This window comes from Branchiostoma floridae, chromosome 9 (genome assembly GCF_000003815.2).
Source record: "Branchiostoma floridae strain S238N-H82 chromosome 9, Bfl_VNyyK, whole genome shotgun sequence".
NCBI classification, from domain to species: Eukaryota; Metazoa; Chordata; class Leptocardii; order Amphioxiformes; family Branchiostomatidae; genus Branchiostoma; species Branchiostoma floridae.
In genome coordinates this window covers 25,352,232-25,379,701 of record NC_049987.1, presented here as the reverse complement: position 1 = coordinate 25,379,701, position 27,470 = coordinate 25,352,232, and the positions used below count along the sequence as shown (strand labels likewise).

The window sequence follows — 27,470 nt, the reverse complement described above, 5'->3', positions numbered from 1 at the left end:
GGGGAAGAAGATCCACGCAAGTCTTGACCTAGTTCTCCCAGCTCTCGCGAGAACTAGGTCACTCCGTGATCAAGATGGACTGATAGCTATCGAATATTTGGAGGTACGCGTGGTTGCCTTTAAAAATAGTCACTGATTGATGAAACATCCTCTTAACTCCTTGAATTTAGAGAAATGTACATATAGATAGATAGATATTGGAATTCTAGGCTAATCTAATGTTTTACCCCAGGTAGGCTAGTTTATAGTATAATAGCTGGTGGTGCGACTAAAATAGTACCATATACTAGAGGATAGCCCCTGAGGCGTCGCCCAAAGTGTCGGGTGACTTTTGAAGTCACCAACTGTCCAAAAAGTCCGCTTGTTTCGTTCAGATATTTTACGGACGTAGAATTTCATACACATGTCTCCGAAAGATGCTGAAAAAAAAAACAACCTTGAAATGCAACAAATAAATGTTGATCACTCTTGTTCAATTCTGAGTTGGTGCCCCTGATATACTATGGCGAGCTGGTACAAAAAGTGAGAACATATACCCATATAGACAAGTAACACACTTACCTAGCACAGCTCTAACGCAGGTAGAGATATTACCTGGGTTGCAAGGTGGCGCTTTACCTAGTGTAAAAACAAAATATAATTTTGGTTGCTTTTCGCCAAGAAACTGCCTTTAATTTCATTACAAAACGTGAAATACAAAATATTATGGGTTTTAGATTACTCGAAGTTAAAGTTAATCATTTACTCAGGGAAAGTCTTCTTCTCGTGTGCTCTCACGAGATTTAGAAAACGCAGGATTCCGCATGATTGTTATTCAAAATGTGAGGAGTTATCACGGCAACAGCGATATGTAGTATACAAGGATATGAGATGTTTCTGGAATATTCTAGGTATGACAGTCATGTTAAAGTTCGGAATGGACCTCAGCAAAAATTAAATGATTAATGTCCATTCAATAAAGAGATTTGTAGTAATTGTTTGCGATTAATTAGCACTTAGCTCGTGCCAATTCGCGAAATTTGGTCACTTGCGATTAAAAAAAAATGTGTTAGCAACCAGAGCAAATGTATCGCGCAAACAGATACCAACACACGCGGTCAAATGATTGAAAAGCGTACCTGGTAAGAAGAAGGGAACACAGCTGCAGTTTGTGATGATGTGTTTACTCCTGCACTCCTGATAGCAGGCAGGTAAGGTGTAGGTGTCGTAATATTCCAGCTGTCGGTCCTCGCAGACCCCCCACGGAGGCACGTGGTTCTCGTACTATGGAAGAGGAAATGAATCAAACGCAAGCAGTATCATAACAATTTCCGTTTACAAAGTTAAGAGCTGACCTACAAGTTTTAATTCAAATTTTGAAAGTTTGTTTGAACAGATATCATCTTCTACATTTCAACACAGTTTCCACCTAGCTGTTGCGCACATAGAAATAACTACGGCATTTTCAAGTACTGTGGTGCACTACTTTATACCCGAAGTGCTATTTTCACTGTGTGCTCATTGGTTGATCCTGAATCACATGATTCTCACAACCATATAAGTACAAGGGATGATCACCCTACTGCCTCTTGTTGGATTCATCCGCAACGCCGAGGAGCGCGTGGTGAGGTCGACCCAGGAAGTAACAGCTGGAGAGAGATTCGATGGGAAACAGGGTTTTCCCGAGGAGGGGATTTATCAGAAACCGACCCACCCACCCACCCTCCTTTATATCCGTGTACAGCTGGCAAGGGTTCCGTCTTCGCCGCGCGACTTCGGCGCTATCCCCATAACTTAATCACATATGAAGGATGATCCAATGAGTGCGCAGTGTGGATAGGAAACTATTGAGGACTGGGGTCGCCCCTAGATACTGTGTTATGCGACCTTAATTTCAATACAATCAGAAGTTCTAGAGACATGGCCTTCTACACACAAGCAACAACAACAAAAGACACATACACCCACCCAAAAGATGCTACCCAAAAAAAGCCCCTGCAGTTCCAGTGCAAACTGCCAGAGGGGGGGGGGGGCAAACATACATTATCCTTAGATTACAATCTATCTATAGCCACCAAAAATCAAGACCGTAGCATTTCTGGGTAAAAAAAGATACACATAAATGGAAGTTCTGCTACAGTAATAAGGTCACATGACAGAGGGCCAAAAATCTACTTTGACCTTCGTCTTTCCAACCCCAACGCACGTACGAATTAACCCCGTAATCCAACAAGAAGTTCTAGAGTTATGCTGACCACAAATATACGGAGACCAAACAGAAATACAAACAAACATAACAGACAGACACACAGACAGACACACCAACAGCTATATAACCTACTTGGTGAAAGTAATAACAAATATGAGATTTAGGGACTCACCACTGTACGTTGGACGCTGATAAAAGCGTGGCTGCCCGGCGAGAGGGCGATGCCCTGGGTGTCCATCATCGGAGGCTCGTCTTGGTCATGCACCAGTAGCTTCAGCCCGATTTCAGAGTTCCCTCCAGTAAAATAGTTTTCCGTGTACTGATCCTGCGGGAGAAATTCAGAATGAAATCCAACAATCAATAATTCAATCAATCAATGAACCAATCAGCAAATCGATCATTCAATCATTCATTCATATTCATTCAAGCAACCAGCCAGTGTGGCAAGACATCATACCGTTGTCATAACTTGAAACTATGATCTTTAGGATGCCTTAGAAATTTTTGCGGGTAGCCAGTTAAAAAAAATGACGTCACTTAAGTATGATCCCAACCATTACAGGGCAAATGTCACAATTAGAGGCACGCACAGATGCCTTGTTCAAATAAGTGTATGAAAGAAGCCTTCTTTTTGACAAATTTTCTATCTCATTTTCGAGCAAGAAATAATAGCAAAGGGTCTTGGCTATTTCAGTTTGTTCGACAGATAGGCTTTAAATTTCATACTTTTAAGTAATTTAAGATTTGTTGACACCTTGTGAACGGAGGTAAAAGGTCACCGGAGTATGCTTTGACGATCTCCTGATAATTTGCGCCGTTAGAAATTTGTGCAAAATCACAAGATGATCACCTCAGAAGTCACTACCGTGTCAATATGAGTCTTCCGTCGACTTTAAAAAGTAGGTGACTTTTGGCAAGTGAATTTTTTTTTGCCTATTTTCTATGTAGATGAGTATGAGGCTGTATTATTAGGCCATAGGAGAAAAAGCTTGAAAAATCGCCTTCTTACCTCTCTAATGTCCACAAATACCATGAGACCATTTCCCCACCCCTCCATCTTCTGCCACAGCTTTTTGGACTTGTCGGAGTTGAAGGTGTAGCAATTGCCGAAGAAGGTGTAGGAATGAGTAAAGTTCTGTGTGAATTCAAACCACAGTTGCTAGTAACATGTTACGTACCAAAATTCTTTTGAGGAAGGGAAAAGAAAGATTAATATATAACTTCAGACAACTCTCTATTTTCATGGCTACCCTGTCCCTCCAACGATATGGAGATCAGGGGACTAGGTAGGTCGGTAGGTAAATCATTCAAACCCCTTGTTACTCTTTGGGGTCCGCCCCCTCCCCGATAAAAACGACAGTTTCACCCCAAATCGCATCGGTATACGGTATACGTTGATGCAAAGCAGGCCCCTATATTGACTTACCAAATAGGTGCAGCCCTCGGCTTTCCAGAAGCACATCGCCATGCGATCTGAGTTGACGTCGAAGCCGTTTTCGCGCACGAAGTCTTGCAATGTTATGTTCTGTTTCGTCACAAAAGTCAAATGCCATTGATTAGCATTGCGTGGGTTGCATAAAAAGTTGATCGTCTTTCGAGTTTTATGACTGGCACTGAAATAAAAGAATGGCCTAAAACAGTTAAGCTAGTGATATTAAAGGTGGTTCAAGGATACCGAAAAGCCGACGATGGTTGCAATATTTGCAGAATAGCAGTTCAAAATCACAAATCATCGATTTGATATCCCTGAATATGTAGCCTGTTTAAAAAAATTAAAACAACAACAACAACAATACTACTCCGCGCATAAAGGTTAACCAACGTCACTGATTTCTAATAGGAACCAATGTCTATGAAAGGTGAGTTTTCATTTGTACCCACCCCTATGGTAGAGTTGACGGTTTCGTCAGGCTTGTAGCCCATGGATAGGAGAGTCGGGATGTCGTACTGAGCTCCCATCAAGTACGGGGACAGGTAAGACCACTCTACTAACTTCAGTTTCTGGGCGTCGAACCTACGAGGGAAGAACGAGAAGAAGTTTCACCGTGCATATCAGTATGACCAGAAGGGTATTGTTTTTACACAATTGGTAACGTGAACTAAAATGTGGGTTCGTAGATTCTAAACACGAAAAAGGCAACATTTTCGAGAAAACGCAGGATGTTTCTCTCCCAATAATTTGCCTTTTGTCAAGATACTCCATGATATACCATTATGCTCAACCATAGCGGCGAAATAAATAGGTTCGCCCCTGAGGCGTCACCAAAAAATGGACGTAATTCACGCAGCTTGATTCATTCATTGGCTTTCTTCCATAATAAACATGTTTCTTGAAACATTTTGGCAAAAGGGTCCTAAATATATCATAACCTTATGTATCACTGGGAAAAATGGAGTACGTACTTGTTCATGTTGCAGATTGTGACGGCCGGAAATGGTAAGGAATCGGTAAACTTTAACTTCGTATCGGTGATGGTGTCGTAGCTGAAGTAGTCCATGATCCTGAACAGTGTGGAAGGATACATCAATCAATCAATCAATCAATCAATCAATCAATCAATCAATCAATCAATCAATCAATCAATCAATCAATCATACAACCAATTGATATACTCACATTGAGCTGAGCATGTAGGTGAAGCCGCTGTATGAAGCAAGGATTGTTAGAACCCACATGACCCGGAAGTAGTTGCTGGGGGCGATCACAATCTGGGAAAAGGGATGAAACAGGTCAAGGTCAATGCGACAAATGAAACGGATGTTGATACCTTAAGCTTGAGGTCTTAAAGTCACATCCCCTGACATTGCCCCTGACATTGTCTCTGACGTTAAGCTCTGGGCACTTTATGCTACTCTAAGCAGAGGTTCTTTTAATATCATATCATATCATATCATATCATATCATATCATATCATATCATATCATATCATATCATATCATAACGGGAAATTTGGTTACTTGCAGCATAATCGTCTTTCTAATATGTTTAATTGCACCCAACATCAACACGACAAGTGTAAATAATTATGTGGTTGGCATAAACACGTATTGTACTTTTGAAAATCGGGCATGCAAATTCATGGCACCAAAATAGACAGTGTAATATCGAAGACATGCAAATTCATGGCACCAAAATAGACAGTGTAATATCGAAGACGAATGGAATACTATAACATTTATTTTAATTCTATTACATATCCGTGAGTGAGTGAGTGAGTGAGTGAGTGAGTGAGTGAGTGAGTGAGTGAGTGAGTGAGTGAGTGAGTGAGTAGGTGAGTGAGTCAGTGAATCAGTGAGTGATATTAAACATATTGGCACAGCAATCCCCCTTCATGCTATGTCCCTGTTGATCAACCGGTAGTAGCCTAACAGTTGAGCTTCTATTTCCAATTAGAATAGTTAGTAACTGAGAGGCCCAGGTTCAACCCAAGGAAGAGAATCTCGGTTTGGGCTGCACCCGTCTTTTGGAAGGACGTAAAACGTGGACGCCTAGTTTCGAAGAGGTGGCACATGAACATTAAATGATCTTAAATGAGAAGTGGCTAGCAACTTAACCCTGTAAAACATACCATGCTAAAGAAACAGGGCAAGGGCAATGCTTCACTACAAGTTAGATGACAACAACCATGCCCCACCCTACAGTGACTGATATAAATTATTTACGTTGATCCTGTAGTCTAGTAGAAATTTTGTCCTTGAACACTAATCCAGGATGTACAATGGAGCCCCCCCCCCCTCAGAAATCATTTATCAACCCTTCATGCACCAAAGACGACAGAAAATACGACTCATGGTATCCTGACTGTAATTTGTATGTCATAAGACAATTACCTAATTTAAAACGAGATAACAAAACCAGAAGATTCACTAGAGTACGCTAGAAAATCACTAGAGAATTTTCTCACTTCACTCATGTAAAAATGGACTTTGAATTGGAACGTCCCTCGAATAGAACGTTACATGAAGGATAACCACACGTTGTGTTTCAGCCAACTGAGGGTATAACCACACCATGAGCACTTAGGTTTAGGGTAAAAAAGTAATGATCCAACCAAATTTGAGTGGATAGAATAATTCTATCCGGATATACACATTGTACTGTTTAGTGCAGAACATTTGTCTTACGTCACAAGGCGGTTCATCTGGTATGTAATACAAACAAGAAGAACTGTATATAGTATTGAGTGCTAATTGACAAGAAATCAGCGCTTCTAAGGTATGCAAAATACATGATTAAAAATGACCCGGTGATTGACAAAGTAGATCGCCTTTTACTTCCATTTTTCAACTTAAACCACGCGTTTACAAGCATAAGAAATATGTTGTTTTTCACACAAACATTTAGCCCGCGGTCCATTTCCTTGAAGTAAAAAACTGTGACATTTCTGAACCTCTCTGCAATTAAAGACAATACACTTAGTGATGTCGTCACCGTTTTTTTTTTCATTTTATTATGTGCCTCAGAATGGAAAGACCAACGAAATAAGACGTCCCAACTAAAGGCCAGGGCATCTTAAAAATGGCAATGGATTTTCTTTAAGGGGCAGGCCATTTTGTACGTGTATGCAAACGCATTGCTGAAACAATCAATTTTCACCCACCTTCTTTTTTCTTTCTCCGGCAATAAAGAACATGCAGTACCTACCCTGTTGAGTCCGTGTAGAGTCGTGTTACCGGCGAACTCTTTCTCTGGAGAGTCTTTTTCGTCTTCGGGCGACATGGCGGAAGATTACTGCATACGGAACTGATATGTAAACCGTTGCACACCTGTCTCCTTTCATCCGATGTGAGAATGTAAAGATGAGCAGAGAAACATGTATTGATGTAAGAGGGTACAGAGATTTCTTATATAAAGGCTTGGTCTTTCGTTTAAGTGGCACCTAATGACCAAGTAGCTAGGCTAGATCACGGGTTCGAATCCTTTTCATACTGGCTAGATGTTGTAACGCTAGTTCCCCTTTATCCACGAGGTAACCTTTATCCGTTGTTAAAAAAATCTAGGTATTTATTTTGGGATGTCAATGCGACGGACAGTGGTATTAAACAAGCTGTATTTTTAAAAAAATAGTACACTTTCAAACCACTGTCCATCTACTTGATATCCCTTAACATCCCCTGGTTTTAAAATAATGGATATTGGTTACCCCACGGATTAATGTGAACTAGCGTTACCATTGAGGAATTAGGCAGTAAATGCGACTTACCTCCCTTTACTTAGGTGTGCAAAAATTGGGTACCTGAGTTTGGTTTTGGAGGTAAAAGACCGCAGAAGAAGAAGGATGGGCTTTCCGCTACAACGGAACTACTTTGGTAGGGTAACCGACCTTCACGGACATAGAGCGTTACACTACGTCGGGATTCTTTACCCAACACCTTAGAGTACCGACGGCACACCTCTTGGTAAGGTATTTTGTTGCCTAAATCCTAACCATATTTACACATACGCTGAAACTAAGAACTTCATTGAAATGGAGCGTCACACGTTTAATGCAGTCCTCCACCGGTACCCCACATTCTATAGTCTCTTTGTATAAAACACAAGGACATGGAAACCTAGAACTTCGCCGACTTCTCGATTCATTAAGGATGAAGACCGTAATTCTAAAAGCATAACATTCTTGTTACACTGTTACCTGTTGACGCATTCGGGACAGTGAAGCATGGAAGGTCGACCAGAAACCGTTCCAGCTATTTGGAATTTAAACAGGAACGTCTTAACATTTCCAAACAAAATATGGACAAGTAATATATACCCTGTGTCTATACATTATTCTGTGTTATGTCATATAAATTTGATTATAAGCATGACATACGCACACGCAACAACTATTTGCCTTGCTCCTAAAAGGGATCTTCAACCTTACCGTAAATCGTGAAAAGTACTAGTAACTGTCAAATGAGCAAATATATTCAGTGAATTGAAAGAAAATGAAAGTTGGTGTTCATATGATATTTATATTCCACTATCGCGCTGTGATCTAAATTTGACGGAGTGCTTAAAGAACTTTCATAAATAACTTAATGTATTTTTTACACTTTGTGTGTACTGACTCACTTTTATACTTTACACTATATTCCGATTAAGAAACCAAGATCGACAAATATAGAATTTAGCGTCGCCATCTGCTTGAATTGGAAACAGAGCCAGCCTGTGCACTATTAGCCGAAATGTGGTATCTCACTGCGCTTGGGGCACCGGTGTGGCACTGCGGGGTTCAAACGATTACTTAACGAATTTTAGAGATCAAGAACGAATTTTCTAGTTTTGTGTTGTTATTTTTTTGTATTTTTAGTCATACTGCAATGTGGAGTGGAGTAGAGTGTTCGCCTTGCACTCGGTAGGTCGTGAGTTAGATCCCCGGTCGAGTCATACCAAAGACTATAGAAATGGTACATGCTGGTTTCTCTACGTAGCAGCACTCAGCACTAATGAGGAAGAGTACGGAAGTTAAATGCACATTACTTCCAGTGGACCAGCCCCCTGCTGTAGTGGCTTGCACAAGTGTGTGGCCCAAGTGCCTCTCGAAATGGATTTGGGCGCCAACCCTAAGCATCTGCACAGATGTACGGGTAACTTTAACTTTTTAAGTCATACTTAGACATTCAAGGGTGACTTTAAACAGCGAAGTCTTTCAAAAGGTAAGGCCACAGTTCTACCAGACGGCGTTCGTGGAACCGGGGCATAAGTGGAAACCGCCTCCGAGGCGTTGCCAAAATAACCAGCGTTTTCACGGGAGAGGGCTGTCTGTATAAACAGGCGAGTCGGACCGTTACCTCTGAGTATAACAGACGAACGCCTGGCTTAGTCCGTCAATAAACCTAGATACCGCGGGAGGCTTCGCGCCCTGGCTGCGCACAAAGGTTCACGGTTGTAAGAATCCTTTCTTAAGTTTAGAGGGTGTCGCTGTAAACGCTTGAGATGATTTCAAAAGTTGCCAAAGGTGTCGTTCTCAGCCGCTACATCACTACTCAAACACGGGAACTCCGGCCTGCTGATTTCACTGTTACTTGAAGTGGTCCTTAAGCACTAGCTAGCAGACAACATGTAGTTTATCTTTTAATTTGAAAGTTTAGGAAGGAGAACAGGATTGCTAACAGATTGATCGGAAGTGTGGAAAATCAAGGTAAGTTTAGCATGTTCTTGAGCTCTTTAACTTGTAGGAGTTTTGTCAAATGTTCTGACCATCATTCGGCGGGAATTTTAGCTAACTTAAGGAAAATAGTAAAAACTTCCTTTTTGATCTACTAGATCATGTTACATTTTCTATAGTAGCCCCCCCCCCCCCGCCCCCTACGTAGTTCAGTACATAGGGGGCTACTAGCAGTAAGTCGGTAATACTATGTACTTTTAAAACTCCATCTGGATTTTCAAAAGAATGGAATAAAAAAAAGAAAATATCTCAATTAAGAACATGTTTTTTCTCCCAGTGGACTGCCGGATGTGGGAGGGGGGGGTGTACTCCTAGCCCTCGGTGTTCAAAACGGATAGGTCATGGTGTCTATTTGTCACTGGGTCTATTTGTTAAAGGGTACCCGGCCTGGTCCAAAACTACCCCGTGAGACTCAAGGTGTCCAACAAGGCAACGTAGGGGGAACGCCCGAAAGTGCAAAAAAATTGAAAGTGAACAGGGCCCCTTCTCTTCCAATAGGGACTTAACTTACATCCGGATATTCAGCTTTATATAGGCTAATACTGGCAAATGCAAGGACTGCCTTTCTGTTTCCAATTTCAGCAGATGGTGACTTGCTGCGACCTAAATCTTATTTGTATGCATGTCTTAAAAGACAAAAACAACACTAAGCGTAAAAAAAATATGAAATTTCAGCGAATTTATCTCACAATGCGATTTCGGCGAGGTGGCCGCGGTAGCATAATGATCTGAACACCAAATATTAATCCTTTAATTATTCTTCAATACACGAAATATATTTGCTCATTGACATTGACAGATGCTTTTTTACGATTTACAATATGGTAGAACATCATTTTTAGGGGGCGGAAGAAATTTGTTGCGCGACGGGAATGCCATGCATATAACAAAATGAACATGACCTAACCGAGAATATTGCTTGCCTTTATTTTGTTTGGAAATGTTTAGACGTTGCTGTGTAAATTCCAAATAGCTGGAACGGTTTCTTACCGACCTGCCATACTCGGCATACGTTACGAATGCGTCAAAGGTAACAGTATATCCAAGAATTTTCACAGTATTCATCCTCAATGAATCAAGAAGTCGGCGAAGTTCTATATTTCTATGATCTTGTGTATTATACAAAGAGACTATAAAGTGTGGGGTGCAGGACTTGCAAAGTTCCTTGCCACTTAGGATCTTGGTTTCAGCGTTCATGTAAATATGCTGAGGGTTTAGGGCAACAAAACAGCAGTTGGCACTCCAAGGTGTTGAGTAAGAAATCCAGACGAAGTGTAACGCTCCATGTCCGTGAAGGTCGTTTAACCTATTAACTAGTACCGTTGTAGCGGAAAGCCCATCCCTCTACTATTTTGCGCCTTTTATCCAAAACCTATACGAACTCACGTACGCATTTTTTTACACCTGACTGATGTGAGAAAATCCGTATAAAGTACTTCTGCCAATGGAACAACGTCTAGCATGGGTGGTCAGCGGGCAAACGCGTGTCTCTCGGCCTCTGGTCTACTAACTACTTGGCCATAAGATGCCACTTCGACAAAAGACAAAGCCTTTATCTAAGACATCCCTGTACCGGTACCCTCTTACATTTATATATTAGGTTTTTCGGTCCATCTTTACATTCGCACAGCGGAGGAAAGAAGACAGGTGTGCAGAGGATTTTACATCAGTTCCGTAAGCAGTTCAACCTTCCGCCATGTCGCCGGCGGAGGAGAAAGAGTCCCCGGAGAAAGAGTTCGCCGGTACGGACTCAACAGGGTGGGTGTTTGTATATATAATTTTACGTGCCGGCCTTGGCCCTCTAGGAACATTTAATTCCAATTTTCTAAATGTGTGCCCAAGATTCTTCTTTGGGGCTTAAAAAGGTTTTTGTTCATATTCTTGGTCTTTTTCTTCTGAAGCACACGATAAAGGAAACGACTCACGTCAACATTAACTACATAACGTGCACATGACATGTACCATTTTGTAGAAAAAATGTTTAAAATTTCAGTTATCTTTCCTTGAGGGGGTAGCTCAATTGTTTGTGTAGTAAATAAAATCAACAAACTCTGTTTACATGTTAATATTTATTTATCACGCGTGTGGTTTAACTTGAAATGGGAAGGAAAGGCGATTCATTTGGTTAAATCCCTAGCCATGAATAACTTTTCGACAAATATTTTGTATACCTTGGAAGACATGAGGCGTTCTTTACTTGTCAACTAGCAGTCAGTATGTAGTTCTTCTTGTTTGCCTCGCATACCAGGTTAACCGCCCCATGGCGTAAGACACCAGTGCATGTCCGGACAGATTTACTTAATCCACTAACATCCATCCATTAACATGGCATATTTTTGCGGGTTCTTTAACAATTTAAGGTATGGCTCTCCACAAAAACTAGACCTCAATCAAATGCCCTATCGGAGGAAAGTGTCTAACCGAAGCTCATTTTCACCTGAGATAAGTGAGGGGATTCTTTTTTACTACAGTAAATTTGTGGTTATGATATTTCGTTCTAAAGCTAAGGGCACAACCCGCCGTCCGTGCAAATACGTGCTGTCTACGTACCAAAATGTCGGCAATCTTTTGGGATCCATAAGTTGTAAGTACCGCCTACGAACGCCTACTTTACGTGCAGGCAAAACCTTTGTGCCATCGGGCTGTGTATTCGACACACCACCCCCACCCACCCGTTTGTACGGGCGACGCTCTTGCCCTATAAAGTCTGAACGTTTTCAGAAATAAGTGGCGGACGTGGCCTCCCCAAGAAACGTACGGACAAATTACACATACGGCCGGTTGTGAAATTAGTTTTAAGGAGGTAAATTTCTGATGATAAGATTTATGTACCTATGGTGACGAATTCTATCCATTACAAAGATCGCCATAAGCTAGATTTCCTGTCATCTTCGAACCATGAAATGAATGAGGGTGTGCGTGGCTTTACTGCTATACACTAAAGATTATTGTTTAAGGACGAGTCATCTATATACCTTTCTCACGCGGCGGCCATGATAGATCGAAGACGAGGTCAATGAGGCAAACAGACAAAACTTATTTCTAAAATCAACTCCCAAACCACACAAATTTTCACAATATAAGATCAAATAATAAATGATATTTTATTTTGCAAATCCATGCCTGTAGGCTTACTGCAATGTTACAGACGGTAAAAAGTAGCAAGTGTCTATTCTATACAGCTATCTTATGATTCTACATACTTTACTGGGAGGTTTGACTTCTTCTTTGGAGGCAGTGGCTGATGACAAGTCCCGCGTTTTTAATGATTAGTGGGCTCTGTGATTTTAACAGGAATGTAGTTTTTTGAAGGTCTACTAGCTGGTGAAAGGTTGGAAATATTTTTTTGATAGTGTCAAAAAGTTTATATATCATAACTAGTGTTATGCACCGAAATATTTTGCAATTTAGAGTAGCGTAGACTGACTCCATAGTACATTAAGAGATGTAAAATAAAAACAGAATAATGCAATTATTTGTATGTCAAAACTTGTTTTAGCTCCATCATTGCCGCCGCGTGAGAAATGTGTCTGAGATGTGCGTAAATATTTGATATAGGTATCTGCTGAAGAGTAGTCATTGTTGTTGTACAACTATTAGTGCCTCGAGTCACATAGGTCAGCAAGTTTTCTTGCAGTTTTTGCAGCGGGTTTTCAAGATATCAACATTTGCGTCCTTTGTCGTATTGACCTTGACCTTTTGTTCCATCTCTTCCCCAGATTGTGATTGCCCCTAGCAACTACTTCCGGGTCATGTGGGTTCTCACAATCCTGGCGTCATATAGCGGCTTTGCCTACATGCTCAGCTCAATGTGAGTATACCGATTGCTTGGAAGATTGATTAATTGATTAGTTGATTGACTGATAGGCACTAGAGACCTGTTTACTCTATCATGTGAGAAAACTCCAATTTGTGCAAGCTGTATTACTCTGATAAAATGTATCCTTCTGCGCTGTACAGGATCATCGACTACTTCAGCTACGACACCATCACCGATACGAAGTTGAAGTTTACCGATGCCTTACCATTTCCGGCCGTCACAATCTGCAACATGAACAAGTAGGTAACTCATTCTTCCTAATTATCGATTAGGGTCTAATATATTGATGATATTTTTGCCAAAAAAGTTTCACAAAACATATTAATTATCGAAGTAAGTCAATGAATGAATCAACTTCCATGAATTACGTCCATTTTTGGTGACGCCTCAGGGGCGAGCCTATTTTATTGTGCCTCCTCATGGTTGAGCATGATGGTATATTATGTACATGCAGTATCTGGACAAAGACAAACTACTACGAGGGAAACATCCTGCGTTTTCTCTAAAATGTTGCCTTTTAGAGTTAAGAACATATATTTGGCTTAGCAGAGCTGATTCGATTAGGCATTCGTGAATGCTGTGTGATATTCCAACAAAGAAGCATACGTAAGGTATCAGTTGGATAAGTTTTATATCATTAACGTTATTTTTTTGTTCTGAATTGCCATAAATTTTCAGGCATTTTGCCCAAGTTATCGTTACGGATTGTGTAAACACAATACATTTTCTGGTCATACGGATACGCATGGTGAAACATTCATTCAATTGTTCTTCCCACGTAGGTTCGACTTCCAGAAACTGAAGTTAGTTGAGTGGTCTTACCTGACCCCGTACTTGATGGGAGCTCAGTACGACATCCCCACACTCCTTGCAATGGGCTTTAGTCCTGACGAAACCATCAACTCTACCATAGGGGTGGGTACTGAAAACTTACCTTTGATACTCTTTGGTTCTTTCCACAACTCAGTAACGATGGCTAACCTTTATTAGCAAAATAAGCTATTATATTTTTGGCGACGCCTAAGGGAAAAGCCAAATGTAATGATATTGTGTTCAGTCTAAAAGAATTCTAGGAATTGTACAGACATGTGTCCACAGGAATGCTGCATGGTCCATAGGAATGTTTGGAATTCCAGTCAGGGAGCCAGTCCATAGGAATGTTTAAAATTAAAATGTTAAAATTTAGGGATGTCAAATCGATATATTGCGACTTTAGACAGCTATATTTTGAAAATAAGGCAATTTGAAACCATCATCGGTTTTGTCGGCCTTCCGCAATTTTTGTACCCACCTCTGATGTCACTAACTCACGTGGGTTTCTTTCCAGATACTTCAACTATTTCAATGTCACTTATCATCTCGTTTGACGATCAACATTTCTTTCGCAACCGACGCAATGCTAATCAATGGCATTTGATTTTTGTGACTTAACAGAACATAACATTACAAGACTTCGTGTTGCAAAACGGCTTCGACGTCAACTCAGATCGCATGGCAATGTGCTTCTGGAAAACCGAGGGCTGCACCCATTTGGTAAGTTGATATAGGGGCCTGCTCTGCATCCTACGTATACTGATGAGATTTGGGGTGAAACGGTCTTTTTTAATGGGGCTGGGGGTGGGCATAGAATAATAATTAAAAAAAAAGTAAATGAGTTAGAAAATGATTGTCTGAAGTTTTATATTCATCTTTCTTTTCCCTTGCTGAAAAGGATCTGAGTACGCAACATGTGACAAGCAACTGTGCTTTGAAATCACACAGAACTTTACTCATACCTACACCTTCTTCGGCAACTGTTACACCTTCAACTCCGACAAGTCCAACACGCTGTGGCAGACGATGGAGGGGCACGGAAACGGTCTCATGGTCTTTGTGGATATAAGAGCGGTAAGAAAGCGATTTTCCTAGCCTTTTCATTGTAATAACTTTAGGCCACTGCCTTTTGATACTTCCTCACATTCATATAAATAAAAAATAGGCAGCAAAAAAGGCTGTCAAAATTTTCTACGTGTTAAGTCAGTGGAAAACTCATATTAGCAGCGTAGTCTGACTTCTAAGGTAATCATTTCTCCCAAATTTCTAACGGCACAAACTATCAAGAGAGCTTCAAAGCAAGCTCCAGTGACCTTTGACCTCTCTTTACAAGATATCAACACTTCTTTGTTAATTAAAGGAGGTTAAAAAACTTAATTTAAAAGTGTGAAGGACATTAGAAACATGCCTTAAGCCTATTTTTGAAACAGACTTAAATGGCCAAGACCCTTACCTGTAATTTTTAGCTCAAAATGCCAACATTTGTCACAAATAAGGTTTCTTACATTTATTTCAAGAAGGCATCTGCGCATGCCTTTAATTGTTACCTTTTCTCCTGTAATGGTTGGAATCATGCATAAGTGACGCCATTGGTTATTAATGGCTACAAGTCAAAATTTTCTTCCATTAAAATCCTACCGTTTAGAGTTACATGTTTCCAGTTATGGTAGGTGTATCCACATGTTGTGATGTACGGGAACACACTATACACCACACACCAATTACAATTCTTTCAGTTACTGTCAAGGGGCGTAGCTACTAGCGGAACAGGTGGGACCGGTTTTCCACCCCCAAACAGGACTGGACCGGGTTTTTCGCAGTCTGGACCGGACAGTTTTTTTCCGAAAACCCTATCGGTTGGTTACTTGAATGAATAAGTGAATGTAAATAAACGAATGTAAATAAATGAATGTGAATGAATGAATGATCAATTGGTTGCTTGATTGAACCATCAATTGATGGATTTTATACTGATTTAATCCCACAGGAGGAGTACACTGAAAACTATTTTACGGGGGGGAACTCTGAAATCGGGCTAAAGCTACTGGTGCATGACCAAGACGAGCCCCCTATGATGGACACCCAGGGCATCGCCCTCGCGCCGGGCAGCCACGCTTTCGTGGGCGTCAAACGCACAGTGGTGAGTAGGCTTGGGTACACCATACCGGTACAAAACCTTTTTTTTCTTATTTCTAATACAAATACAACGGACCTAAAAAAATCAATGACCGAATTTTGGACCTATTGGAAAATAAACATCATATGAGCAGATATTTACACGTTTGGGGGCTGACCGGTCGAAGAAAATGACAAGAGCGAAGTAGAGCGGAGTTTATATTTATTTCTAACAAGTTTTACAGTCAATAGTCCAGCGTACGTTAGCCTTGTAGGATTTTAAAAAGGCCAATGGAAGTCGGATACTTCCCAAAACAGATTTCTTTGTAGCGGAATGAACATTTGTTTTGAGTATCGCCCATACACAAGTTTGCAAATACTGATCCTCTGGACCTGAACCGGACCTGTAGCATAGGGTCGTCCCAAACAGTAGTTATGTACCAATTTTCATCTGATTGAAATGAAAAATAAAAGTGTTGTAAGTGTTGATAATCTGTGTCGTTTCCCGTCTCTTTTCAGTGTCGGAGGATGGGTTCAAATGTGTACAACTTCCTCATGATAGTTCACATTCTTCGAAGTGTTGGCTATGTAAACTTCAGTATTCTTGGATGCTTTCTGTATCTATAAACATAAATGGGCTTTCATAATTTGAATGGAACTTTGTACATGTAAGCTGTTAACTTTGTGCACTGATTTTTTATGATACTGTATTCGACTGATCCATCTCCTCTTACATAGTACGAGAACCACGTCCCTCCATGGGGGGTCTGCGAGGACCTACAGCTGGAGTATTACGACACCTACACCTTACCTGCCTGCTATCTGGAGTGCAGAAGTAAACACGTCATCGCAAACTGCAGCTGTGTTCCCTTCTTCTTACCAGGTACTATTTCTATTCACTGGGCAAAAATCATGCTTTGAATATCTCGCGTTGTCCAGATCTCGCGAGAACACACGAGAAGGAGGGTGTCTATGAACCAATACACCTTTTTCACGCGACGGCCATGATAGATCTAAAACGAGTTCAATGAGACAAACAAAAGACTGTCCATCTTAATAAGCAGTTCAACCAATGATAGTTTTTTTTAGAAAATCGACCAATAAGAGAATGGCTGCATGTCCGTTCAATATATGGATTACATTGTGTATTATGCTTTTTCTTCAATTCAAGGGACTATGGGATTAACCAGTGCTGCACAAAATTGCTACACCTTTCGGCGCATGACACTAATAATACATGTACTAGAACTTATTACCTGATCATATATTGGGAAAACTTGCGTGGTTTGGGCGAAAAACTAGCTGATTTCAGAATAACTTTTGTCTGTTTGCCTCATTGACCTCGTCTTCGATCTATCATGGATGCCGCAAGAGAAAGATGTAGTTGGACTGGGAGAGGTTAACGATAAACTTTGATTAATAAGCCACCCGTCGTAACTTGTAGTTTATCTGATGTAATAAAGGCGGTCTTTAATTACCTTCAGGATGGAACAACCAAAATGTTTCTTTTTTTTTTAACCCTAGGAAAAGCGCCACACTGCAACCCAGGCAATATCTCCACCTGTGTCAGAGCTGTTCTAGGTAAGAGTCTCACTTAGAATATAAATGATGGCAGCAACTGTTACACAGAGTACAAAATAAAGGTATAGGGTAAAGCTTAACACCCTAATTCCTATAACAATATATAAGGGCTAGCATAAGTTCTGATGTCATGTTTCAGTCTAGTGGGGCTAATTATGAGTGTTGGTATTTTTTCTAATAACAAAGCATTCTTTTATATGTTTGTCTATTTTTGTGTTGCAGGAGTTGTTGCAAGTGAATACATATCTAAATTTGTCTGTACATAGCATCGATATCTAATTTGATAGTACATAGGTTTAGAAATGTGAATAACTTATGTCATCGCCTGACCGTTTTGGCGACGCCTCAGGGGCTATACCTTAAATTATAGTACTACTTTAGTCGCTCCATTAGCTATAATACAATAAGCTAGCCTACCTGGAGAAGGTATAAATTCACAGAATTCACGAGGAATTTCCTTTTTGGTTTAAAAGGTTTTGCCGATGCCTCAGGGGACCTAGACTGATAGAATACTGCACTTCATGTATTCTGTTCACACCACTATACATGTAGCTATTATACAATCAATAAGTGGCCATCTTACCTGGAGTAAAACATGAAATCAACCTACAGTACATCCATTTATCAGGCCATTTGACAAGAATTCTAGGAAAATTCACAATGTTTTTTTGTCATTTGTAACAGGTAGGGTGATCTCTGGTGAGCTGAAGTGTGACTGTCCCGTACCCTGCAGTATGATCAAGTACAGCACGTCTGTGTCCTACGCAGGCTGGCCAAACAAATTCACCGAGGAAAGCATCATCCGAATTTATAACCAAACAAAAGACTATATGGCGTGAGTATGCATATACAGTAGAAGCCGCTTAATTGCACGGCCTATTTGCCAGTAAATTTTGTGCTATTATCCGTCATGTGAAATAATACGAAGTTATCTAGCTGGACCGCACTGATTTGGGATTTGGGGATTCCGTGCAGTTAACAGAACTGTGCGCTAATCCGTTGTGCAACTAGCTGGCTACTACTGTACATAAGTTATGAAGTAGCATATAAGAGATATCTCTACCACCTAGGGAACATGCTAAATAAATCAAGCACATATATACTGAAGGAAGCACAAGCACACAAATCAAACTCACACAGACCAACCCACCAGTCACACACACACACACACGCACACACACACACACACACACACACACATACACATAAAGGATTCCGTTACACATACACATACACATACACTATCTCTCATAGGTAAAATATGGTTCATGGTTATCCACCTCTTGTTTATTTCAGAGAAAACGGTGTTGTCTTCAGCGTCTTCTACGAACAACTGAATTATCAGAAAGTCCGGGAGCTAAAAGCTATGGATAGTGGACAGCTTGCAAGTATGTAAAAGTTATTTACTCAGTTTACTGACAACCTTTCATTTCACCAAACATCAACTTCCTTCTTCAAAACTATAAAAATGAATGTTGCATTTACTTTTAATTCTAGGAATCTTTCTTTAAATGTTAATGCCTTTTACTCGGTCAATGAACTCTTTCTCAACTACAAGTACGCATGTGCAACGACAGGAATTGTGGGAAATATGTCAAAGGTGTCATGACTTGTAAACAGTTCTTGTCTATTTTCTCGATTTCGATAGCATAATGTTAAGACGTGTTTTGTATATATCCCAGAGAACAGGACTCGGATATTTTCCTATTTTATCACGCTTGCTTCATTTAAAAAAAACATTAAGTACGCTAATGTGTACGCCCCCCTCCCCACCCCACACAGGTAACATAGGAGGAATGATGGGCCTGTTTATAGGAGCCAGCCTGCTGACCATCCTGGAGGCGTGGGAGTACCTGTGGCAGCGTCTGAAGGGGTTCCTAGGGAAACGTACCATCAGGAGCCCGAGGGTCGCCGAGGTCCAAACCGAGCCTGATAACAAAGCCGAGGGCTTGCACAATGACACTTTTTACAAATGAACCTTCTTTAAATCCAAACATAACGCAGTAATGAAGGAGCTCTGAACTCCAGAAAGAATTCTTAACTTGAAATGTCATCTGTGTTGGTAGAAGTCATTAGTCACTAGTTTAACTCTTATTTTCAAAACAAAAATTGAACAAATTTTCGACTAAACAGCACCAGTCTTTCTCAATGAGACGAACACGTGACTCAGTAAGCAGTGGATCATAGGTTGCAGGAAGTCCATGGCGACTACCGTCTCTGTTCAGGGATGGTTGTAAGCTCTGATGTAGATAGCTTCCTTGGATTCTTATTTCGATTGGATGATGTATTCATGTATACATAATCAGCCCACTTGTTTTGCAGAATTCTACAAGTAGTGATTTACGAGACGTGTGCTTTGTAAAACGATGTGATAATTTGCTAATTCTATGCAGACCCTACACAGGCATTCCTACACGTGTATTCATATCCTTTTTCTTAAATATTTTAGAAATAAGAAAACCAAGAAATTCAATTGTTGATACTACATAACATTACACATATATTTTCTTATCGCAGATGAAATTATTTTCAAATTGTTACCCAAGTTTTCTAGAGTCTTGTTAGGAACATTGTATTCAATCGTTGGCTGAAATGGCTTAATACATTTGGAGGGTACTTAGAGGAGATTAGGAGAATACTGAATGCTTAATTACTTGTGGCTACGTTATCATATATTTGTATGGCGTGTGAGTTTTTTTTTACCTCCTAAAGTTTTAATCTATCACAAATGTCACCCAAGTTGGAGTTTAGGAATCTTTTACACCCTTTTCCACTTGGATGGCGCTCTCGCCGCGCTCTCTCCGCGATGATGATGATGATACTTAGGGTGAAGTTATATTCCTGTTTTGAACTGTTTGAGATCCAGTGCAAGCTCAGTTTTTTTTTTTTCTCTGAAAGGTCAATATGTTTGTTAATCTTTTCTCAGTAAAGCAGGTTGCAGTCAGATTTGTCCAATAACGAATATGAAAATAAGTATATTCGGTAGAGTCTGAATTTCTCCTTCAGTATATATTACAATTCATTTGAATATTCGTGACTCGACAAATGCGACCGCAATTATTTGCTAAAACATCTAGTGCGTGTGGTTGGAGTTCGGAGAAAACAAGCGCCACATTTTGTACTTTATCCTAGTGAATATCACATTTGTTTTGTGTAACGTAGTGGCTAACGAACGGTTTGCTCAAATGATCGGTGTGGTTTAACATTCAGTAAGTGCATCATCTTACACATCTGAACGAAAAGAAATTAATACAGTTTAACTTATGGTAATTGTATGTGTTTTCATGCTCTGATTTTGAATTGAAAATAAGAACTTGTCCGATGGGTAATTTGTTCATAAAAAGTCAAGGTACCTTAAGAACCCTCTAAAAGGTCGGGGGGGGGGTAGGTGAGGTGAGGTGAGGTAAACTTGCTGAGCTCACCTTAATTTTTCGCACTTTGGACTACCGGTTAGCAATCCTGCCCCCTACCCACCGTTTGCAAATTAAAAGATAAACTACAGGTAGTCTGTCAGCTAGAGTTAAGATACCCATGCATGTAACAGTGATATCAGCACGGCAGTAGCGCCTAAGAACGACACGTTTGGTAACTTTTGAAATCATCTCAAGCGTTCCGAGCGACACCCTCTTATCTTAAGAAAGGATCCTAACAACTGTGAACCTTTGTTCTCAGCCAGGGCTCGAAGCCCCGCGCGGTATCTAAGTTTGTTGACGTATTAAGCCAGGCGTTCGTCTTTTCAACTCAGAGGTAACGGCCCGATTCGCCGGTTTATGCAGACTGTTTGTCGTCTCCCGTGAAAAGGCTGTTTTTTGGCAACACCTCGGAGACGGCTTCTGTAGCTACGCCAATGTTCTTCGTATACACCCAATATACTAAGGCGGCGACCTCACTGCGACCGAGTGGTTAGCGATCGACGGTTTACTTATACTGTAGAAGCACAACCCATTTACCAGCGTATTTTGTGCAATTATCCGCATGGTGCACTATCTAGCTGGACCGCACCAGTTTGGGATTCTTGGATTACGTTCAATTAACAAAAGTGTGCGGTAATCCGTCGTGCAATAATCTAGCTTCTACTGTAAAGTAAAATTAATATCTTTACGCATTTTGCGTTTCATTGTCTCTACATTCATGCTTTTACATTTTGCATAATCTTCTGATTATGAAGTCGAGGGACGAACAACTCGTATTTAGCCCGAAGCAAGGTCGCACGCGAGCGCTTTCTAGTTCAATAAGGGTGGGGGTTACGCGGCTAGCCCTTTTAAAAGTTCTTCCTGTTTACAATCGCGTAGCATCACTTGCCAGCTGGGGTTACTTACAAGTCCTCTCCTTAACTCCAGATAAAAAACAATTCCATAAGAAACAGAAGGTTGTAGTTTGCCAGGTATTTATCTTGTTTGTTCATCGCGACGTACAGACAGGATAAAGAGTCTGGTTTGTGTTACACATAAATACGAAAAAATAGAATTATAATATCTCCCCTTCATATGTATAACGGAATAAACAGTCTTTAACGTCGTTAAGTCAATAAATTGGAAGTTGGTAGCCTCAACATCATAGAAGAAGCGGCAGAGGCCTTAACTAATGTATCAGGATATAATGACAACGAGAAGGCAGCTGATTCTTGTGATGCGTAAGAAAAATTCGTCTTTGTCTCTGAAATTCGATTAATAATTTTCGGACCCCGCAGTGCCACACCGGTGTCCCAAGTGCAGTGAAATACCACCATACCTCCTTGGGGGCTGATGACTGGAAGGCCTAACTGAAAGGCGAGATGAACTCAACACGCATCAAGGAATTCCTGAGGTAAAAGAGAAACACACAATGTTAATGATAAATAAATGGCGATATTCTTTCTGTGAACACTGTCTACGAAGTTCAACATCAACAAAGTTAATCTTTGTAAATGCGTCAAATAAAGCCAGGGATGTCGGATGCTCCTGTCTTTTTACCAAGTACCACTCTAATTAGACCAACTTTGCTTAACACCCTACTTAAGTCGACCCTAACCCTAACCCTAACCCTAAACCTAACCCTAAACCTAAACCTAACCCTTAACCCTAACCCTAACACTAACCCTAACCCTAACCCTGGTAAAGTTGACTGGGTCGAGATTACAAAGATCCCATAGTACGTCTTAGCGTCGTAACATTGTCACCCCATCAGAGTAAAAAAGCCAAGATATCATGTAGATGATTTCATTGGAACTACAAGATACATTTTAGGCTACACCAATTTGATTTGTTGTGGTCTTCCTTATGAGTGAGTGAATGAGTAAGTGAGCGAGTGAATGAGTGAGTGAAGCAGTTAGTGAATAAGTGAGTGTGAATGAATGGGTGAGTGTGAGTGAATGAGTTAGTGAATGAGTGAGTGAGGTAGCGAGTGAATATGTGAGAGAGTAAGTGATTGAGGTAGTGAGTGAATGAGTGTCAGGTTGTGAGTGAGGAAGTAAGTGAATGAGTATGAGTGAGTAAGTGAGTGAGAAAGGGTGAGCAGTTCTATGTGACGTTACAATTATGACGTACAGGGCTCTCCCCAGAATTTTTAAGGGGAGTGGTGCTGGAGGGCGTGCCGCAGTATGGCTATGAGGGGAGTGGTGCTGGAGGGGGGGGGGGGGGTCTGCGTTATAGTTATCACAATTTGAAGCATTCCCGACACTTAAGCTTTAAAATCTTTAAAAGAAAAGAAAAATCAGTACGAATAGGTAACAATATTTGCTGACGCTAGACGAACTTTATGAATTAAGAATAATTTATTTCACGCTTTGCAGTTTTGCTTTTATTCTAATTCATATTTCTACATATCGGGTCATATCCCGAAAGGCAATACGACTCAATACTGGTTACTACACCAAGGGTGTTTAAATGTTCCTACGGGTTTTAATACATCCCTTCGAACTCTATGGCATTAATACGATCCACTTAGAAGACTGGATACGACTTCTGCAGAATTTTTAGGGCTTGTAACTAAAAGCCGAACGTACCATGGAAATCTAGTGAACTTATTACAAAATGTACAACACACACAGTCCTTTATCTGCGGTTATCCTATCTGCAATTTATTTCAAAAAATGGTATATTGTTTTTTCCAAGTGCAATATTTTGAAAACATTGCAATCTGAAACAGATTTCCGTCAATTTCTTCTCCGCTGATACTCACCTCACGGATAAATATGAAATAAGTTTACATGTATGTCGGCAAAAAGCAACCTCAAATAACACTCTCACCAAGGAATCTCCAAGCAGAGGTTAGGCTCCGGCTTTTTTCTTTTACGATTTATTACGTGTTTTATATGGCTTCCTATTTCGTACACTTTTCTTTAAGTCTTGCGGCTCGATGGAAAGCTACCTAATATGTATATCACAATGAGTTATATTAATGATTAAGAAAGATAGATATGACATTGTCGACGTGTGAGAAGAGACGACTAGCAGAAATTGTCTATATCTGAAGGGTAAATACTTTCTAGGACTAGGTTACCTTGACTGCAATAATATCAAACGTCGCTAGAGACCGCTTTCAACGTTGCTAGAGACCGCAGAAATAACAAGGGGTTCTCTTGATTTTGTGGGGGGTGGTCAAATCAATAAAGTCGATGACACGTATTCTATAACAGCATAGCTTATCTTTTTTTGTCAGAAAGATATTACTATGTATACTAGAAAGCTGCACAACAGTTTAAAATGTGTTTCTAACTTGATTATGAATCTGCTTTTGCCCAAGGCTCCTTCGTTTGAAAACAGCAACTTTCTTCCCTCATCAAGTTAACGTCAGAAGCAGCCCGTATGTGTTTTCGTTGTTTTGCTGGGAACTTTTTTTCTATAGACGGGTAACTAAATGACAGCAAAGATCTCACGTCTGTTTCTCAACAAAAACGTGATGAAAAAAAAAACACCTGAAAGACCAACGGCATTATTCAAGTTCATTGAAGACGAACAAACAGATTAATAACGTTACTTTCGAACTTTGCCATTGTTATCACAACAAGGATGGGCGTATTTGTGTCGCACGACAAATGGACTATACTACAAAGTACTGTACTGTTAGGCTCATTCTATGAGAGCGTTGCCAATTAACACCCTAATTCTATACTATTGAACTCGCTCCATGAGAGTGTCGCCAAAAAGTATTGTTCAGTAGATCTCAATGGTATCATGTGACAAAGAAAAGGATAGGGTTACGCTTGACTTTGATTTGATTTTTGATTTGATTTATTCGGCTGTATAATGAGAAATACAGCCAGGGCTACCCAACTAGCCGAAGGGTATTATCAAGGGCTAGCCCTGGTAACTGCACAATATACAATAACAACATTACATTTGTCGATACATGAGGTGTTTCTTTTAACCACGACCGTCAAGGAAGTACCACAGCTCCTAGTCTTCCCCCACGTCATTTCAAGCTAGAACAACCAAGGAGAGTCCATCATGGGTTTTTACTGCCGTGTTGCGGTTGCGGTGGTCGTTGTGGCGATGTTGACATCAACAAGTCGTAGCCAAGACGGCAGGACTGGACAGGTGGGTCCTTTTACTCACCTGAGACATCACACAGTATCGTATGAAGTCTCATTTTGTGTTGAACTTCCACATACATGATATATGTTGATAGATTTATTAGTACTCAATGTAACGTCAACTTGTATCATTATTATATTTTATACTACCCTTACATGACCTCAAAGGAAAGCGGCCTGCAGTGAATAAATAAAGGTTAAAACAAAACAAAATATCGTGGGTAGCGTGTCGGACGCTTACGTTTCAACTCACGCACGTTTCAACTGTACTGATCTACGGATAAACGGTATAAATATGTCTTTCAAAGAACTGTCGTCGTTACATATTCTATCGTCTTCATTTTCGCCATGTTTTATAAGGTCTGGATCCGGATAAATACTGGGCAATACCCCTATAGTTTGGGTAAATCGCCCAGAAACTGCTGTGCAGTTATTCCTAGTTCCTCAGGTGTTCAGTTAAGCCCCGGCCACAAGAATCGTACGACGTCCTTGCGATGGCATATTCCGCACATCGTACGATGAGCGCAGTGAATCGCAGCTAAATCGTAATCAAAATCAGCCACCGCAGAGCATCGGATGATGTTCAAAATTTTTCGAGCGTCGTACGATTTTTTCACTTGTGTTTCTTCTGAATAGCCGCCTGACCGCTTTTGTGCTTCTTTAACCAACCAAATGTGGACCTAGCTGTTGAAAACTTTCCTATGATGTCTTTTACTGAAAAAAAATAAAAATAAACCATAACAACATGAGTTTTACAAACATAGGTTCAAATCAAGTACAGGCATGGTTATATCGGCCTTCTTGACGGTGTTACAGAATTTTGGGGCCCCCCAGAATTCTGCGGCTCCCCCTGGTCACGTGACCAACATTTGGTAGGCATAGCGAACCGCCCCAGTTTCCGCATTGGAACGCGGGGCCGCGCGGTGCACAAATTGTCTTTTGAACGTATCCTACACGTAACCGCTCGGAAAATGCCGACAAAATTGTGCTGGCAATTATCTATGGAATATTTGCTATCAATCTGTGGTATTTGTTTTCCAAAATACGTAACAATAAGTGAGCTAAAAATCGGTAAAGTCGGAGATACGGTCGAAAAAACCCTACGTTCCGCCGCCGAAAACGCGGCACCGGCCCGCGCGCGGCGCTGCGGAAATGCCTTTTTTCAACTCAAAAGCCAGCTGACTTCCCGTTCGACTAGATTTCTGGGAAATATATCATGTGAAAGGGGAAAGATTAAGGTTCACGACGGTGATTGTGCAATCTTCATAGCTTGTGGCAAACTGAAATGGCGGGCCAGTGAAAAAATTCGTCAAAAGTAAGTGCGAAATTTTACTCTTTATATACATGTTGACAAAAATGCACAAACACAGTAACAAATTTGGGTGCCTTGTGATTGTTAATGTGTAGTTTTTGTTTGATTTTACGCGAGTTTAGGGAGCTGGGTTTAGCGATACATTTGAGCGGATTTTCGGGGCGTGCGGAAATGGCCCGCCGTAAGGCGGGGTGGGAGGGGGCGTTACGAGCGCACGCCTGCACGCGCCGCTATTTCATCGTATTATGGAATTTTCTCCTACTAATTAGTTCTGGTGGCGGTGTTTTATTATGTGAAAACTGTACCTTACTTTTAGAGTATATTAGACAGATTATTTTAGGCAAATCTACTACGCCAGTTTGCAAATAATTTGTCAAGTTATGTCAGTATCGTATTTCATCCCTTTCAGCGGAGTGGCAGTGCATAACTATAGGAAAATATCCCTTTGTATGTATACACACAGAAATTGGATACTAATTACTATGTTTTGATGTTTTTCAGTGGATGAAGAGGACAGCCAGAAGACATTCGCTGGGACATTGTTTACAGGCTGGATTAAAGTTTTAAACATGAACTATCATGTGGCTCCAGATGTTTTACTGAGGGATAACTGCAGTGTTGAAGAATTTTGTCAGCTTAAACTAGTCTCCAAGCAGACCCAACGGTGCCTTAGAGATAGTATCAAAGCTGGCCAGGGACTTGGTAGCGGCACCAAGGTGCTCCGGTGCCCGTTTGACTCCCTTAGCCGGCTATCTCCCTTTGGCCGGCTATATTCCTTTGCCAGCTTTAATATATTATCTCTAAGGCACCGATGGGTCTGCTTGGAGACTAAGCTTAAACTAAGAAAACAATCAATTCTTCATTCTTGTCCAATCTGGAAACAGGATTCCAATATTAATCATTCAGTGCACTTTATGACACATATCAGTTCCTGTCACTTGTCATAGACTTAACACCAGGACATATGTTGTAAATAC

General features: G+C 40.6%; 2 protein-coding genes and 1 long non-coding RNA gene across 3 annotated transcripts; 2 read left to right on the top strand and 1 right to left on the bottom strand.

Annotated features, from left to right (window-relative positions):
• Nucleotides 1–741: 741 nt before the first annotated feature.
• LOC118422383 (acid-sensing ion channel 1C-like) lies at nt 742–6,967 on the bottom strand. The gene is made up of 9 exons (XM_035829904.1): nt 6,834–6,967; nt 4,806–4,897; nt 4,592–4,690; nt 4,070–4,202; nt 3,615–3,713; nt 3,198–3,323; nt 2,361–2,513; nt 1,119–1,263; nt 742–770 (listed from the first exon to the last, which is right to left on the bottom strand). The coding sequence occupies exons 1-9, from the start codon at nt 6,906–6,908 to the stop codon at nt 742–744; spliced, it is 951 nt and encodes a 316-aa protein (XP_035685797.1). The 5' UTR covers nt 6,909–6,967.
• Nucleotides 6,968–15,964: 8,997 nt separating this feature from the next.
• LOC118423442 (acid-sensing ion channel 1-like) lies at nt 15,965–20,647 on the top strand. Its single transcript, XM_035831596.1, has 6 exons — nt 15,965–16,112; nt 16,826–16,970; nt 17,612–17,668; nt 18,353–18,503; nt 18,965–19,056; nt 19,451–20,647. The coding sequence occupies exons 1-6, from the start codon at nt 16,044–16,046 to the stop codon at nt 19,642–19,644; spliced, it is 708 nt and encodes a 235-aa protein (XP_035687489.1). The 5' UTR covers nt 15,965–16,043; the 3' UTR covers nt 19,645–20,647.
• Nucleotides 20,648–26,109: 5,462 nt separating this feature from the next.
• On the top strand, nt 26,110–27,137 carry LOC118423175. Its single transcript, XR_004831997.1, has 2 exons — nt 26,110–26,496; nt 26,995–27,137. It is a non-coding gene; the product is annotated as an uncharacterized LOC118423175 (long non-coding RNA).
• The last annotated feature ends 333 nt before the right edge of the window (nt 27,138–27,470 follow it).